The following is a 15,982-nucleotide window of genomic DNA, read 5'->3' as shown; positions in this document are numbered from 1 at the left end:
TTGGTGCATGAGCTTTATTTTCTGAAAATATTTTGGATGTTCAACACTTATAGACCCAGATTATATATTCATGAAAAGTGACCCAAGTGTGTGTGTGTGTGTGTGAGTGATACATTTAGCTGCAGGTAGAGACTAACAATTCATAGTATGTTAAAGAATTCTAGAGAAGTAACCCTTTTGGACCACACCATCTGCCACATTGAAGAACTCCGGGTTAAGTGAATTATCACTTCTACCTCTAATCAGCAATTATAGGATTCATTGATGCTCCTTAGATGCCAAGTTAGGGTTACACACTAATTTTCTGTCATGGTCTATGGACCCCCTGAAGTAGCCTTGGCCTCCCCCTGGCCACCCGATGTATAAAAATTTAGTTCTGCCACTGAACAGGACCAAATGTTGATCTACATAAGTAGTTTAAAAGAACGCCACATAAAATAGGTTTTCACCCAATTGCCGACAGATTTTCACGTGAATATTCTAAAAGCATTTTCCCACCAGAGATGGTTCCATCAAATGTACTTTATAAAAGGCTGTGCGTGTTGAGTAGTGCACATAAAACTAGCTTTTGCGGTTAAATTCCCATGTACCAAATACAAAATACAATTTAAATGGGTTTCCATCGCTTTTTCAACTCTCCTGATCGTTTTATCTACATTTTTGTGGGGGTTATACGGCGAATGTGACCGACCACTCAGTGCGGGTATAGCCTACTGCATGATGAGATTATTATGGACAAAAGAGCAAGACTATTTTTATTTGTCAAACGGCAGCCAAGCATCTATCATCATGTCACCAGAATAAGATCTTCGGTATTTATTGGAAAGGATCGTCAAGCTCATCACCGTGCACTTTCGCCACCCTGTGAAGTTCATCATAATGTATTTAATCTGTAGCCTAATAAACTGCATGCTTTCCCAAATCAAAGTGGGAGGACCACACAACACATAATAGCGGACTCCAAATTGACTTTGATATGATGGTTATGTCAATATTTTCACATAAAGGCGTTTCCACCGCCATTTCCCACATAATTAATTTTACCAACACAAATGACACCAACTTGTCTAGCATATTTTGTTTTGTCGACATTTCGACTGTCTTGAAATGTTTTGTCCAACATTTAGCCTACTTTACTTCATAAAAAGGTTGGATGGAAAACTGCCTAATGTCGCAAAGACAGAAGGATCATCTACTCATTATCAATCATAAAACATTTAAGATTAGGCTACTTAAATTATCAACATTGTTCTCCCTAGTCTAGACACCTATCCAGATGCAGTATACACAACATCACCAAAGGCATGCAGTCACCCCGTCAAATGAATGGATTTGGCTATTTCAACCACACCACCATGCAATCTCCATAGACAAACATTGGCAGTATAATGGCCTTACTGAAGTGCTCAGTGACTTTCAACGTGGCACCGTCATAGGATGCCACTTTTCCAACAAGCCAGTTTGTCAAATTCATTCTAGACAATTCTGTGCTTCCAACTTTGTGGCAACAGTTAGCGAAGGCCCTTTCCTGTTTCAGCATGACAATTCCCTCGTGCAAGGCCCATACAGAAAAGGTTTGTAGAGATCGATTTGGAAGAACTTGAATGGCCTGCACAAAGCCCTGACATCAACCCCATCAAACACCTTTGGGATGAATTGGAACGCTGACTGTGAGCCAGGTCTAACTGCCCAACATCTATGCCCGACCTCACTAATGCTCGTGGCTGAATGGAAGCAAGTCCCCCCAGAAATATTCCAACATCTAGTGCAAAGCCTCCCCAGAAGAGTGGAGGCTGCTATTCCAGCAAATGGGGGCCCAACTCCATTTTAATGCCCATGGTTTTGAAATATGTTCAACGAGCAGGTGTCCACATACTTTTGGTAATGTAGTGTACTTTAAACTGAATGCCTAAATCTCATATATAAATTAAAATGTAATATTCTGCCACAACAAATTTATCCCAATCTAATTCAAGTGGTAAAGCTGTGGAAATAAATTATTGTTAGTTTGTTTATAAGGCCTACTCTGTTTAAGACATGAATGAGGTGCAGCAGAGGCAGGATCAGATGGGATCCCTCCTACAGCCCTACCATCACCGCCACCACCTCACAAGTTGTAGCGTAAACTCCTCAAACATCCCGCCTTCAAACTTCATCACGTAACCAACGTCAGTGCAACTCAGTGGGGAGGTAGGAAGCTGAAGTGGTATGACCCATATGTAGACGGAGGATGACTCAGCACATGGAGAGCAGCCTCTTGAAGCACCTACACCACTTGTACACAAATGCTGCTGGTGACAACTACAGCTGGTATACACTTTCAACAATGATCTGAGAGGGAATTTACAAATTACAGCAAATATTGGACCATATTCCCTCTTTCACATATGCTGTGGCTATTACATGACTATTTCTGATTTGTAACATTCTGCTTGGTTTGATACATGTAATTAATTATACACGACTGTACTTACAGGGTAACTGTAAAATGCTACCATGGATAACAACGCCCCCTATTGGAATTAAAACCATTGGCTGCTGAGACCTCAGTTTCCTGGGGTTGAAAATGCTATAGGGTGCAGAGCACCAAAAAGCATCTGTGACGTGCAATTATGCATGTAGTATGTACTTTCTATAATTCCATATGGACATTGCGATAAGGTTATCTGTGACATTGCGATAAGGTTATCTGTGACAGGAATAGTATAGGCCAGCAGGAGGTTTGTGAGGTTAGACCTTTACTGAATTTACAAATGCGAAATGCAGATATCTCAGACAGCTACTGTCTCTAGGCTCTGGCACTTTGAATTAATGACCACTACCTAAGCTAAACAATTTGACCAGTTAAATACTGTTGTTTCAGCTCTAAGCATTTCTCACAATTACAGGACAATGACAATTTCATAGTGAAAATAGATTAATCTGTAAAATGCATTGCATGTAATCTGTTCAATGCAGTATTTACATTTCCCATCTTAAATGGTCAACCTGTATTCAACTAATGTCCTCGTCAGACTCATCCATCGCCAGCTGGCAGACCTGAAATGTAACACAGGACAGACAGGGAGAGGAGTGAAAACAAACCCCCATAGTGCAGTGTTTCCAACCTGGTCACCCAGACTCTGACAGGCCGGCTACAACAACATGGCCTCTAATAGGCTTGGGTGACCTGGTCATTAGTGGCTGACTGCAGCCTAGTCATCTTGATTGATATCCTTGTGGTACCTTGATTTTCTTCCCGTGCTACTGGGGACGTGTAAACCCTGACCATAGCTGCTGTATATATGCATGTGTTTACTTACTCAATACTTACATAACCAATGGGGACTCAAACTCATCAGCAATTTCCTTCCAACTCTCCTCAAGACAATGAGGGCACCCAATATATTCCACGTGAACACAAGTGAAAATCAACAGATTGCGTTTGATGATTTTTGTAGCTTTCGTTGATATTTTGAACCATAAGTCTCAAAACAATCTCTTTATTATTCAACACCAATGGTATTGTAAAACAAACAAAAATCCTGTGCAAACTGTGAATTGATTTGAGTACACCCTTCAATATAAATATGGCCTATAATGCTTTCATAAACTAACCCCTTTACAGCAGTGATATCACAGCTTCTGAAAACGAAGCCCAGTGTGTTTGTCGAGATTTCTAATTAAATGATCTGCACCCCATCACGTGACACCATTGAGCTGAAAAGACAGCAGACATTTTTTACCCTACTGTAGCTCTGAGCCCTGTGTGGATTCAGCTGGAGTGTCTCTCCAGTGATAAGACAATAAATATTGCACCTTTGATAGATGCTGCCTGTTCTGCAATAGAAGGCAGAACAAAGGATACAAAAGAAACTAAAGTTAAAAAAAAGAAGCGGTGACAATCAAAGTATGACAAGTGTCTGTCTACACTGAGGAGTACAGAGGGTAAGCAGAGGCATACACCATTCCTCCACACAATAAATAAGCATTCACTAATCATGCACCCAAACGACAAACAGAGCCGCTAGTACACAAACATATTAAATTGCATCAGGATAATGTGACAGGAAAGGAAGTGAAACTCCACTCAAGTACAGAGAATCTATACATATGAGCTAATACAGTATGTACTCTAAACAGTAACGGTTTCACGATCCTCCTCGAACCTGCTCGTCTATTCACATTGATTCAATTCTGTGCACTAATTGGAAAAGACAGTAATTTAAGGACTTTATTTAAAAATGTGTTGTTTTTTGATTGACTAATTAGGGGAAGTTATGAGGCAGCTGCCATTCGAACCTTACAGGAAGCTTTAACGAAACCTGCGTGACTGGATAAAGTATGCATGGGGAGCTCTCAAACCTCAGGCAAGGAGTTACACACCAAGTACCTAGTTCATATTTCCAGCAACATAAAAAAAGGCAGATTTTGACATCATTAAAAATAAATAAGACAATCTCATGGTTAACTCAAGTATGCAAACTCAACATGCAAGATCTCCCATACCAGAGTCCCTCCCAGTGCTGTTTCTCTGTTCATTGGATTCATTCAAAATCCAACTCAGTTTTAGAGTTTTTTGTCATTACCAGCTAACAAATGAAGGCCTGAACATAAAAGTGCAGGCATAGGGAAAGGAGCTGGTTTTGGCGTGAAAGCTGAAGTCTAGAGGGTGATAGGGAGTGAGGGAGATCCCAGACCCTCCTCTAACCACTCAACAGTAGAGGGGGTGCAGCGCTGCGTGGTACAGCTGTGGATACGTCGGAGTCGCAGCAAGTAGAGCAAGATGGAGAGGAAGACAACCAGGAAGCAGGCCAGAAACAAGTAGTGGTTGTTGACAAAGGAGAAGCTGCGATGCCAGTGGGCGTGGACTCCTTTGAGGGTCTCCTGCTGAATATCCCTTGGAAAGGAATGTAAAATAGTGAAAGTTTTCTCCATATCCTAATCAGCAAAAATATATTGGCGTATTACAGTGTTAAAGCATGATGAAGTGTGACAGCAAGTGTTCTCTTACCTTAAAGGTAGAAAGCGGGTTCTGTAAAGGATGGCTCCAAGAGTCCATTGCACCTCTTTATCATAAACTAAGAGGGCAGTCCTCAGGTTTTTGTAGTCTATAGGGAAGGAGAAGCCTGAGTGGAATACCTCATACATCCAGGCTGATTTAAAACACTGGTACCTGCACACAAGACAAATGTTTACATGAATTCTCCCCGACAACTCTTTACTATTACTGGACTCAAGTCTTACTAAAGAGCCAAAGCTGGTGGTGGGACTTACTTGAGTCTGTGAACATCAGCGTGAGATGCATATAAGCCTGAGTCAAATCGCTCTTTCAGAGATTTCCACTGGGTGGCGCAGTAACCCTGGAGATGAAGCACAATGTTGATTGTAAACACAGCCACCATCTTACTGCAATTAGCCTAAGCTATGGTGAAATACATGCATTTCCATGCAGTTAGGAGTGCCAACTACATTGAAGTGCTGCTTTGCTGTGGTAAGGCCTCACCTTGGCAGCAATGGAATACTTTGAGGAGTTAAAATCACCGCCCATGCGCAACACATCCTCTGTGCAGTAGTAGAACTCAGAGAACCCATAGAACTGGCTGTTGGGGTAGTCGATGGGAGGCTGGTAGATGCCATTGAGGGAGGAGTGAGTCTCGTTGGTGCGGTTAAGGAAGGGCTGAAGCAGCTGTCTGCAGTGATCAAAATCCCCTGTGCCACGCAGGTGGAGTTTCTGTGTCGCTGGCCCCACCTCGTCCTGCAGGTCTGTGGGTAGACACGGGTCGAGCAGGGGGGACTCTGCCGTTTGACCTACACGCAGACCCAGGAGCCTGGACAAACCAACTAAAATGAGCTCTCCATAATGACAGCACTGAGCAATGTCAAACTAGTAAACTATCAGTATCATTAGCTATCATAGCATGTGTTAAAGGTTCTTACTTGTTTTTAGTGAGAGTGTTCCTGATAATGCTCTCCTCATATCTTTGTCGAGCAGCATTGCCTCCAAAGCCCAGGAAGGTGGACACATACACCCGGTAGACATGCTCTGTCCGGTGGGCATCGCAACCCAGGTTGAACTCCGCAAGTAAGTTCTTGGCCACTTCCTCCTATAAAAATCAAACATTCAATATCAGCCAGGAAATTACATTATTTTATCTAGGACTGTCTATATGTATAACAACCATTTACTTAAAGAAACTTTGATCAAGACGACAGTTCTATAAAGTTCCGCATTTAGAAAAAAACTGCAGGTGAATTACGTTCAGTGGAGAGCAAAAACTACAAGAGTAAGAGCGCATGCAAATTGTCATAGTAAATTGAAAACCAAACATTTTTGTGAACTAGCAAAAATAATTGCGCAGGACTGAAAAGCTGATGGACTTGGACTGCTTTAAATGAATGTATTATTATCTGGTCATGGATGTTTTGCACGATGGCTCTTAAGCATTATCTGTGATCTTAAAAGTAGACTCAGCGAAATGACGTTGCCACGAGCAGCACCGTAGATATTGAGATGAGCGAGATGCAACACTTTGCTCTCACACAGTAACCAGGTTTCCATTCAACCTTTTTATGCAAGTACAGTACATGTTGGATAAAAAAATAAATAATCATAACAGGCCTGATGGAAACAGAAGATTTGTCGGTAAACTTTCCAAATGTCGACAAGATAAAATAAGCTAGACAAGGTGGGATCTTTGTGTCGGAAAAATGATGTAAGAAATGTTGGCGTTAACACTTACACACAAATATTGATATTAGTACCATCATATTGAAGTAAAGTCACCCAATAACATTTGTGGTCCTCCTACGACTCGTCGGGAAACCATGCAGTTTGTTAGGCTACAGATGAAACTTCACAGGGTGGTGAAAGTGCAAGGTGATGAGCTTTATGCTCCTTTCCAATAAATATTGAGGATCTTATTCAGGTGATGTGATCTATTTTGTCCATAATAATAATAGATCTAATGTAGGCCCTACCCACACTGTATCTGCGAGCTGTTGTGGGCAAACTCGCTATATAATGCAACATTTTTTGAGAGAAAACCATTAGTAGAGTTAAATGCAATGGAAATCCATTTAACTAGTATTTATTTAACTGCAAAAGTTTGTTTTTGTTTGTTTTATGTGCACTACGTCATCACACAGCCATTTATCCACAAGTAAATTTGATGGAATCTGGTGGGAAAATGCAATTTTAAAATATTTGCATGAAAATCTGTTGCCAGTTGGATGGAAAGCTAGCTACAGACACAATATCTGTGCGTGTGTGCATGGGTTCACTTCATGCTGTTATAGCATGGTAGCCAGAGGACCAAAAACAGCGAAGAAGTTGATTCTTGCACTTTAACGCTCTTAGCTGTTGCAGAAATTACCCCACTATGCGGTTTATTGTATGCAATATCAAATTGCGGAGTCTACCTTTAGAGTTTGAACTAACACATTCTACTATGAAGCAATGCAGCAGGCTTATCTTTAGAGCAGACCTCCAATAGTCCACTCTGAATGGAGAGGACTTCATCTCCAGAGGACAAACATGATGTTTACAGGTTTAACCAGGGAATGAGTGGTGGGAAGAGAAAATGAGTGAGTGACAAATTAAAAGAGCACAAAAAAGGGAAATTGTTGTTGATAATAACCTGTTGTGGAGAAGCAAAGCTTACAGTTTTGGGCACTTCATATGCTATCTGAGTGGAGACACCCCCCATGTCCAGAACACCAGCGGTCCTTTTCCTCACCAGCGCCTCCTGCTGGTCACCTCCAGGTACCTGCACCTCTACAACTGCATCCCTCTCTATAGGAAGGATAGGGGAAGGAGCCACGGGTCCCATTGAAGAAAAATAATGAAAGACAAATAAAGTGGTGTCAGAGGTAAGTAAAATAAGGGAATTAAAGTATTCAGTGTGACGATGTGCAGATATCTTAAGGAAATGTATTTAGATACTTACCACTAGCCACATGATTAAACCTTCCAAGGACAAAGTTGATTCCAATCCATGCATACACACCTGTCCAAAAACAAGGATAATTTATATATTCCAGCATTTCCACACATTTTCAACACAGATGGTGACATCTCAATGTTGAATGGCCAGTGTTTAGCTTGCCTGCTACTCTAAACAGGTTAGCTCACCTTCCTGCTTGCCAGAAATGACCTCCACATGGGAATCAGAAAAGAGGAAGTTGAAATGTACAGGGATATCGGTCCGTAGATCCTCCAGAAGTGCTTCCTGTTGACTGAAAAAGAGGAAATAAGCCAATGTTAACATGGGAGGTCACAGCGGTAATAAAAAATAAACACTTGCAAGTTTCCATCTCAAGATGAGAAATACTAAATTGGGGTGTACCTGTCAGACAGCACCCTCATTCCAGCCGTGCACAGGATGTACAGAGGGGTCTCCTGGTGCTTGTGTTTGGGGATGTGCTGGGCAGCAAAGCTCAGCAGGGGGTGGATGTAATCACTGGCCTTCTCTGGTGTTTTTGCAAGCTCTGAGATGCCTACAAAAAAATAAAGTATTAAGACCATGGCTCCGTCTTTATTGGGTGGAATGGATAAGTGCTTTAAACTAAGCCAATGTCTTCTAAACTCAGCAAAAAAAAGAAACGTAATTTTTCAGGACCCTGTCTTTCAAAGATAATTTGTAAAAATGCAAATAACTTCACAGATCGTCATTGTATAGGGTTTAAACACTGTTTCCCATGCTTGTTAAGGAACATGCACCTGTGGAACGGTTAACTTCTTGAGGGCCGGTGGCAGTATTCGGTAATTCGGATGACTGACGTGCTCAAAGTAAACTGCCTGTAACTCAGGCCCAGAAGCTAGGATTGAAAGCTGAAGTTTCTAAAACTGTTCAAATAATGTCTGAGTATAACAGAACTGATATGGCAGGAATCTGCCCATCCAAATCCTTGTTCATGGGAAAATCAAAGGAATACCTCCCAGATTGCAGTTCCTAGGGCTTCCACTAGATGCCAAGTCTATATAAATAGTTTTAGGCTTGTTTTTTATTTTTTAAATGAGCTAGAATTTTTTGTTTTCCTAGGTGGCTCCCATTTTGACTGTAGTATTGTGGGGTGTGTGGATGAGGGTGGGCACTTCGTTATTCATCTCCGGTAATGAACATACTATTCTCCATCTTAAATTGTACATTTACATTTAAATTGTACATGTACATAAATTGTATATTTACATATTAAGGTACCCGAGGATTGATTAGAAATGTTGTTTGACTTGTTTGGATGAAGTTTATCAGTAACTTTTGGGATTCATTTGTATGCATTTTGAACGAGGGAAACAGGTGGATTACTGAATCAAGCGCGCCAACTAAACTGACCTTTTTGGGATATAAAGGACTTCATCGAACAAAACGACCATTTGATGTGTAGCTGGGCCCCTTGGGATTGCAAACAGAGGAAGATCTTCAAAGGTAAGTGATTTGTTTTATTGCTATTTCTGACTTTCGTGACGACTCTGCTTGTTTGGAAAATGTTTAATGCTTTTGTACGTGGGGCACTGTCCTCATAATCGCATGGTATGCTTTCGTCGTAAAGCCTTTTTGAAATCTGACATAGCGGCTGATTTAACAAGAAGTGAAGCTTTTAAACGATGTAAAACACTTGTATTTTCATTCATGTTTAATATTACGATTTTGTATTTGGCGCGCTCCGATTTCACCGGATGTTGTCGAATTTGATCCCGTTAACAGGATTTCTGCGCTAAGACGTTAAGACACTAACAGCTTACAGATGGTAGGCAATTAAAGGTCACAGTTAGAAGAACTTAGGACACTAAAGAGGTCTTCCTACTGATGCTGAAAAACACCAAAATAAAGATGCCAAGGGTCCCTGTTCATCTGCGTGAACGTGCCTTAGGCATGCTGCAAGGAGGCATGAGGACTGCAGATGTGGCCAGGGCAATAAATTGCAATGTCCCTACTGTGAGACACCAAAGATAGCGCTACAAGGAGACAGGAAGGACAGCTGATCATCCTGGCAGTGGCAGACCATGTAACACCTGCATAGGATCGGTACATCCGAACATCACACCTGTGGGACAGGTACAGGATAGCAACAACTGCCCGAGTTACACCAGGTACGCACAATCCCCCCATCAGTGCTCAGACTGTCCGCAATAGGCTGAGAGAGGCTGGACTGAGAGCTTGTGGGCCTGTTGTAAGGCAGGTCCTCACCAGACATCACCGGCAACAACGTCGCCTATGGGCACAAACCCACCGTCACTGGACCAGACAGGACTTGCAAAAAGTGCTCTTCACTGATGAGTCGTGGTTTTGTCTCACTAGGGGTGATGGTTAGATTCACGTTTATCGTCAAAGGAATGAGCGTTACACCGATGCCTGTACTCTGGAGCAGGATCGATTTGGAGGTGGAGGGTCCGTCATGGTCTGGGGCGGTGTGTCACAGCATCATCGGACTGAGCTTGTTGTCATTGCAGGCAATCTCAACACTGTGCGTTACAGGGAAGACATCATCCTCCCTCATGTGGTACCCTTCCTGCAGGATCATCCTGACATGACCCCCCAGCATGACAATTCCACCAGCCATACTGCTTGTTCTGTGTGTGATTTCCTGCAAGACAGGGATGTCAGTGTTCTGCCATTGCCAGCGATTAGCCCAGATCTCAACCTCATTGAGCACGTCTAGGACCTGTTGGCTAGGACCTGTTGGATCGGCGGGTGAGGGCCATTCCCCCCATAAATGTCCGAGAACTTGCAGGTGCCTTGTTGGAAGAGTGGGGTAACATCTCACAGCAAGAACTGGCAAATCTGGTGCAGTCCATGAGGAGATGCACTACAGTGCTTAATGCAGCTGGTGGCCACACCAGATACTGAGTGTTACTTTTGATTTTGACCCCCCCCCCCTTTGTTCAGGGACACATTCAATTTCTGTTAGTCACATGTCTGTGGAACTTGTTCAGTTTGTGTCTCAATTGATGAATCTTATGTTCATACAAATATTTACACATGATAAGTTTGCTGAAAATAAACGCAGTTGACAGTGAGATGACGTTTCTTTTTTTGCCGAGTTTACATTATGAAACCAGAGTGGGAATGTATACATGTGGCTCTTCCCAGCAGCACACCAGTCATCAGCAACCAGGTATGTCTCACCTGGCTTGATCTTCATGACCACTGGTTTCCTGTGCTGGTCTCTCATCTGTCGTATGTCAAGCAGATCATGGGGATTACCATTGTGCTGGGGCCAACAATACACAAACACCCTGGAGCCACTGCTACCGCAGTCTACCACCAAACCGTAGTTCAGGTTGGGATTACTGGTGTCGGTGGCCTCCACATCTGTGACTCTCGCCAAGTGTCTGGTGATCAGAGGTGAATGAAAAGTTGACAATTGTAAGCCAAATTCAGCCAAACATTTTCTTGTCTTTACAGGAATATGTAATGGTATCTTCTAATGTGCCGCTACTAGTGACTCACCTATGGAAGTAGTTGTCCTTTCTGATCCAGATGTCCTGGCCCTTTCCTGTTACCAACAACAGGTAAAGCAGTCCTAGCAATCCCACCAGCAGACCAAATAAGAGTAGCTGCCTGAATGAAGGTAGCAGTAGACGAGGAAGAACCAGGGGTGACAGGCTGAAGTGCCAGGAGGCTGGGAGGCACGAGAAGCTGATCCTGTAAGGACAAGTGAGACCTTGGTATGTATGGTAAAATACACTTTGACTAGTCTATGCAACAGCGGCATGTATGCCGACCATGGAATAATAATTAAAGGGTAACAATTCCTAGTCCTCTACTCAGTCGGTCGAGCCTACCTTCCCATGACGTGGACTGTCCTAGTTCACTGGATGAAAATCATTCAAAGGGGACACGAGTCTGGGATGTTGGCTTCAGAGCCTCACCATTTCTCCATCTGCTCATTGTCTTGATAAAATAAACACGTTAGCTACAAGCTAAGCAGTAATTATTACTGATGACATCGATACCAACGCGTGTCAATACCAATGGTGACATTTGGCCACTAGCGCATCCACCGGCACAACTGCCACGTACTGCATTGCATAATAATGTAATGATACTGGTCCGATTTCAACTAGTTAGCTGGTTTAGTTAGCTAAGACAATACGTTAGCTTTCTATGTAGCGTTTCCTAGTCTATTGGTTAAACAATATACATGTTAGTTAGCTAGCAAGTTTATTAAGCGGGCGAATGTTTGGATTCTGGCTAGCGAAACAAACAGATCACTGGTTAACCAACGACGATAGCCGGGGTATTGCTAGGCTACCGTTAGCCCCTGCCCTGTACTAGGAGTATGCTGTGCCCACGGTCCATCTAAAACCAAACTTAAAATGTACTTACTGTTGCGTTTCGAACGACTTCGTTGCATAACATTTACATTAGCTCGTTTGCTGCTGAATATTGTTACTAATACTATTGGGAGGATGCGCTAACAGCACCCTAACTAGCTAGTATTCAGTGCGCAGGTCAGGCAGATGTGACGTAGCTAGTAAAAGGTGCGGTACGAATGTTTTTAAATCATTGGCACTCCCTGGCGGCTTTCACTGGTATAGCCTGCTTGCTCAGGGTTGGGAAACTGGCAGCATCCTCTGATCCTTTTTGGAGGGGGACTCAGGCGGTGTCTTTGCTTACTGTTGCGAGGTAGAACACACAAGGTGCAATTTCGTAATTTAGTTGTGTATCAGTTGTTTTCTTGCTGCTCCTCGTGAGTTTAGATTGGTGGCTCCCACCCCCAACAACTCAAAGTTGCCACAAATCAAGAAAAATGTGCAACTACACTGAAAACAAGGAAACAAAGAAAACTGGGTAACACTTGACACCCAGTGTTATAACAGCTGACATAACATGGTCTTAATACTGTCATGGCGCAGCTATTTAGACCTGTTGTGACAAATTGCATTGTTTTATGGCTGGTAATGACACCTACATAGTCAAAACCCCAATACTTACCACACAGGGCAAAATATTCAATTACAGTATAGCCTACTTGTCAACAGTATGTTTATGTTATAAAATTCTGAAATTGACCATATTAAATTATCATTGTAATTGAGCACAACAATGACAGACATGCACCTACCCCAATGCTGTTGCTGATGATTGGGGTGGATAAAGGAGAAGGAGCAGGACAAGACACCCTCTTTTTGACTGATGACTGACATAAGGGAATGTACGTGATAGGCCAATCTGGCCTATGTGATTATGATGTTCATAATGCTTATTGACAGTGTCATAAAGTGTACTTTCTTGACATAATGACAAAGGAAATACAGGCTTAGATTTTTTGCAAATTTATATTTAAAAAAATGAAATATCAGATTTACATAAATTCAGGCTCTTTACTCTGGACTTTGTTAAAGCACCTTTTGCAGGGATTACAGCCTCTAGTCTTCTCGGGTATGACGCTACAAGCTTGGCACACCTGAATTTGGGGAGTTTGTCCCATTCTTCTCTGCAAATCCTCTCAAGCGCTGTCAGGTTGGATGGAGAGTGTCGCTGCACAGCTATTTTCAGGTCTCTCCAGAGATGTTCGATTGCGTTCAAGTCCAGGCTCTGGCTGGCCCACTCAAGGACATTCAGAGACTTGTCCCGAAGCCACTCTTGCATGGTCTTGGCTGTGTGCTTAGGGTCATTGTCCCGTCGCCCCAGTCGGAGGTCCTGAGCACTCTGAAGCAGGTTTTCATCAAAGATCTCTGTACTTTGCTCCGCTCATCCTTCCCTCGATTCCAACTTGTCTCCCAGTCCCTACCACTGAAAAACATCCCCACAGCATGAAGCTGCCACCACCATGCTTCATCGTAAGGATGGTACCAGGTTTCTTCTAGACGTAACGTTTGACATTCCGGCCAAAGAGTTCAATCTTGGTTACATCAGACCAGAGGATCTTGTTACTCATGGTCTGAGAGTCTTTAGGGGCCAAGTGGCAAACACAAAGCGGGCTGTCATGCATTTTACTGAGGAGTGGCTTCCGTCTGGCCACTACCATAAAGGCCTGATTTGGTGGAGTGCTGCAGAGATGGTTGTCCTTCCGGAAGGTTCTCCCATCTCCACAGAGGAACTCTGGAGCTCTGTCAGAGTGACTGTTGGGTTCTTGGTCACCTCCCTGACTAATGCCCTTCTCCCCAGATTGCTCAGCTTGGCAGCCAGCTCTAGGAAGAGGCTTGGTGGTTCCAAACTTCTTCCATTTAAGAAAGATGGAGGCCACTGTGTTCTTGGGACCTTCAATGCTGCAGAAATATTTGGTACCCTTCCCCATGTCGGTGCCTCGACACAATCCTGTCTCAGAGCTCTAGGGACAATTCCTTCTACCTCATGGCTTGGTTTTTGCTCTGACATGCACTTCTTCGATGAGGTTTAATGGCATTTGGCATCCAATATGTTGCATTACTGCCACCTACTAGTATGGAGTACACCTCCCTTGTACTTTGCTTAATATATTTTTTTTAACTAAAAAAAACTACCATCTAACTACTCACAAAAAATAAATAAAACCACCCCACTCCACTATTTAAATCTATTTAGTCTGACCTCATGCCAACAACCTGAAATGATGGGACATCACCACTTACACCCTGCAACTCTTCTGAAGTCAAGTCACGAACACCCAAATACTTCTCTGCAGCTGCCACCACAACCTCAATATTCTGTGACTTATGTTCCATCCCTGTAGTAGCTGATAACCATTGCTATAAATGCTAAAAATCCAATCTTACTGAAATAGATATCACTTTTTGGCCTATCCCTCTGTAATGGTACATATGTACAAATCACACCACTCCTCTCAGGATCCCTCCCCCTTGATCCATTTCCCCCCCTACTTTCTTCACTGCCTCAGCATATGACAACATCTGCACTACTCTAACCCTGGAAACCTCAACATGCCTCTCTCACACGAGACATTTCTGATCCCCAGCCCAATGGGCACCCCTACAATTAACACATACCACTACTTTCCCAAATTCTACACATTCCTTTGTCTCATGCCCTTCTGCACACTTCTCACACCTAGGAACCTCCCTCCTACAGACTGCTGCCACATGCCCATAAGCTTGACAACAGTAACAACGTAATGTAGTCGTTACAAAAGCTCGTATAGGATAACTTACAGTGCCTTGCGAAAGTATTCGGCCCCCTTGAACTTTGCGACCTTTTGCCACTTTCAGGCTTCAAACATAAAGATATAAAACTGTATTTTTTTGTGAAGAATCAACAACAAGTGGGACACAATCATGAAGTGGAACGACATTTATTGGATATTTCAAACTTTTTTAACAAATCAAAAACTGAAAAATTGGGCGTGCAAAATTATTCAGCCCCCTTAAGTTAATACTTTGTAGCGCCACCTTTTGCTGCGATTACAGCTGTAAGTCGCTTGGGGTATGTCTCTATCAGTTTTGCACATCGAGAGACTGACATTTTTTCCCATTCCTCCTTGCAAAACAGCTCGAGCTCAGTGAGGTTGAATGGAGAGCATTTGTGAACAGCAGTTTTCAGTTCTTTCCACAGATTCTCGATTGGATTCAGGTCTGGACTTTGACTTGGCCATTCTAACACCTGGATATGTTTATTTTTGAACCATTCCATTGTAGATTTTGCTTTATGTTTTGGATCATTGTCTTGTTGGAAGACAAATCTCCGTCCCAGTCTCAGGTCTTTTGCAGACTCCATCAGGTCATCTTCCAGAATGGTCCTGTATTTGGCTCCATCCATCTTCCCATCAATTTTAACCATCTTCCCTGTCCCTGCTGAAGAAAAGCAGGCCCAAACCATGATGCTGCCACTACCATGTTTGACAGTGGGGATGGTGTGTTCAGGGTGATTAGCTGTGTTGCTTTTACGCCAAACATAACGTTTTGCATTGTTGCCAAAAAGTTCCATTTTGGTTTCATCTGACCAGAGCACCTTCTTCCACATGTTTGGTGTGTCTCCCAGGTGGCTTGTGGCAAACTTTAAACAACACTTTTTATGGATATCTTTAAGAAATGGCTTTCTTCTTGCCACTCTTCCATAAA

At 42.8% G+C, this 15,982-nt stretch overlaps 1 protein-coding gene across 3 annotated transcripts; it reads right to left on the bottom strand.

Annotated features, from left to right (window-relative positions):
• Nucleotides 1-3,466: 3,466 nt before the first annotated feature.
• LOC110525636 (ectonucleoside triphosphate diphosphohydrolase 4) lies at nucleotides 3,467-12,749 on the bottom strand. 3 transcript variants are annotated; one of them, XM_021605940.3, is made up of 13 exons: nucleotides 12,312-12,749; nucleotides 11,768-11,876; nucleotides 11,433-11,627; nucleotides 11,109-11,314; nucleotides 8,328-8,478; nucleotides 8,114-8,217; nucleotides 7,929-7,988; nucleotides 7,620-7,774; nucleotides 5,920-6,086; nucleotides 5,486-5,810; nucleotides 5,257-5,342; nucleotides 4,994-5,155; nucleotides 3,467-4,879 (listed from the first exon to the last, which is right to left on the bottom strand). In XM_021605940.3, exons 2-13 carry the CDS (start codon nucleotides 11,773-11,775, stop codon nucleotides 4,645-4,647), a joined length of 1,854 nt encoding a protein of 617 aa, XP_021461615.2. In that variant the 5' UTR covers nucleotides 11,776-11,876; nucleotides 12,312-12,749; the 3' UTR covers nucleotides 3,467-4,644. The 3 variants fall into 3 exon arrangements, 2 of the variants coding, with proteins under 2 accessions (XP_021461615.2, XP_021461616.2); XM_021605941.3 differs by having other exon boundaries at nucleotides 7,644-7,774; XR_016496580.1 differs by lacking the exons at nucleotides 3,467-4,879; nucleotides 4,994-5,155; nucleotides 5,257-5,342; nucleotides 5,486-5,810 and having other exon boundaries at nucleotides 5,949-6,086; nucleotides 7,467-7,774.
• Nucleotides 12,750-15,982: the final 3,233 nt, after the last annotated feature.

This window comes from Oncorhynchus mykiss, chromosome 6 (genome assembly GCF_057628025.1).
Source record: "Oncorhynchus mykiss isolate SJ-2025 chromosome 6, ASM5762802v1, whole genome shotgun sequence".
Lineage (NCBI taxonomy): Eukaryota > Metazoa > Chordata > Actinopteri > Salmoniformes > Salmonidae > Oncorhynchus > Oncorhynchus mykiss.
This window is presented reverse-complemented; position numbering and strand designations above follow the sequence as displayed.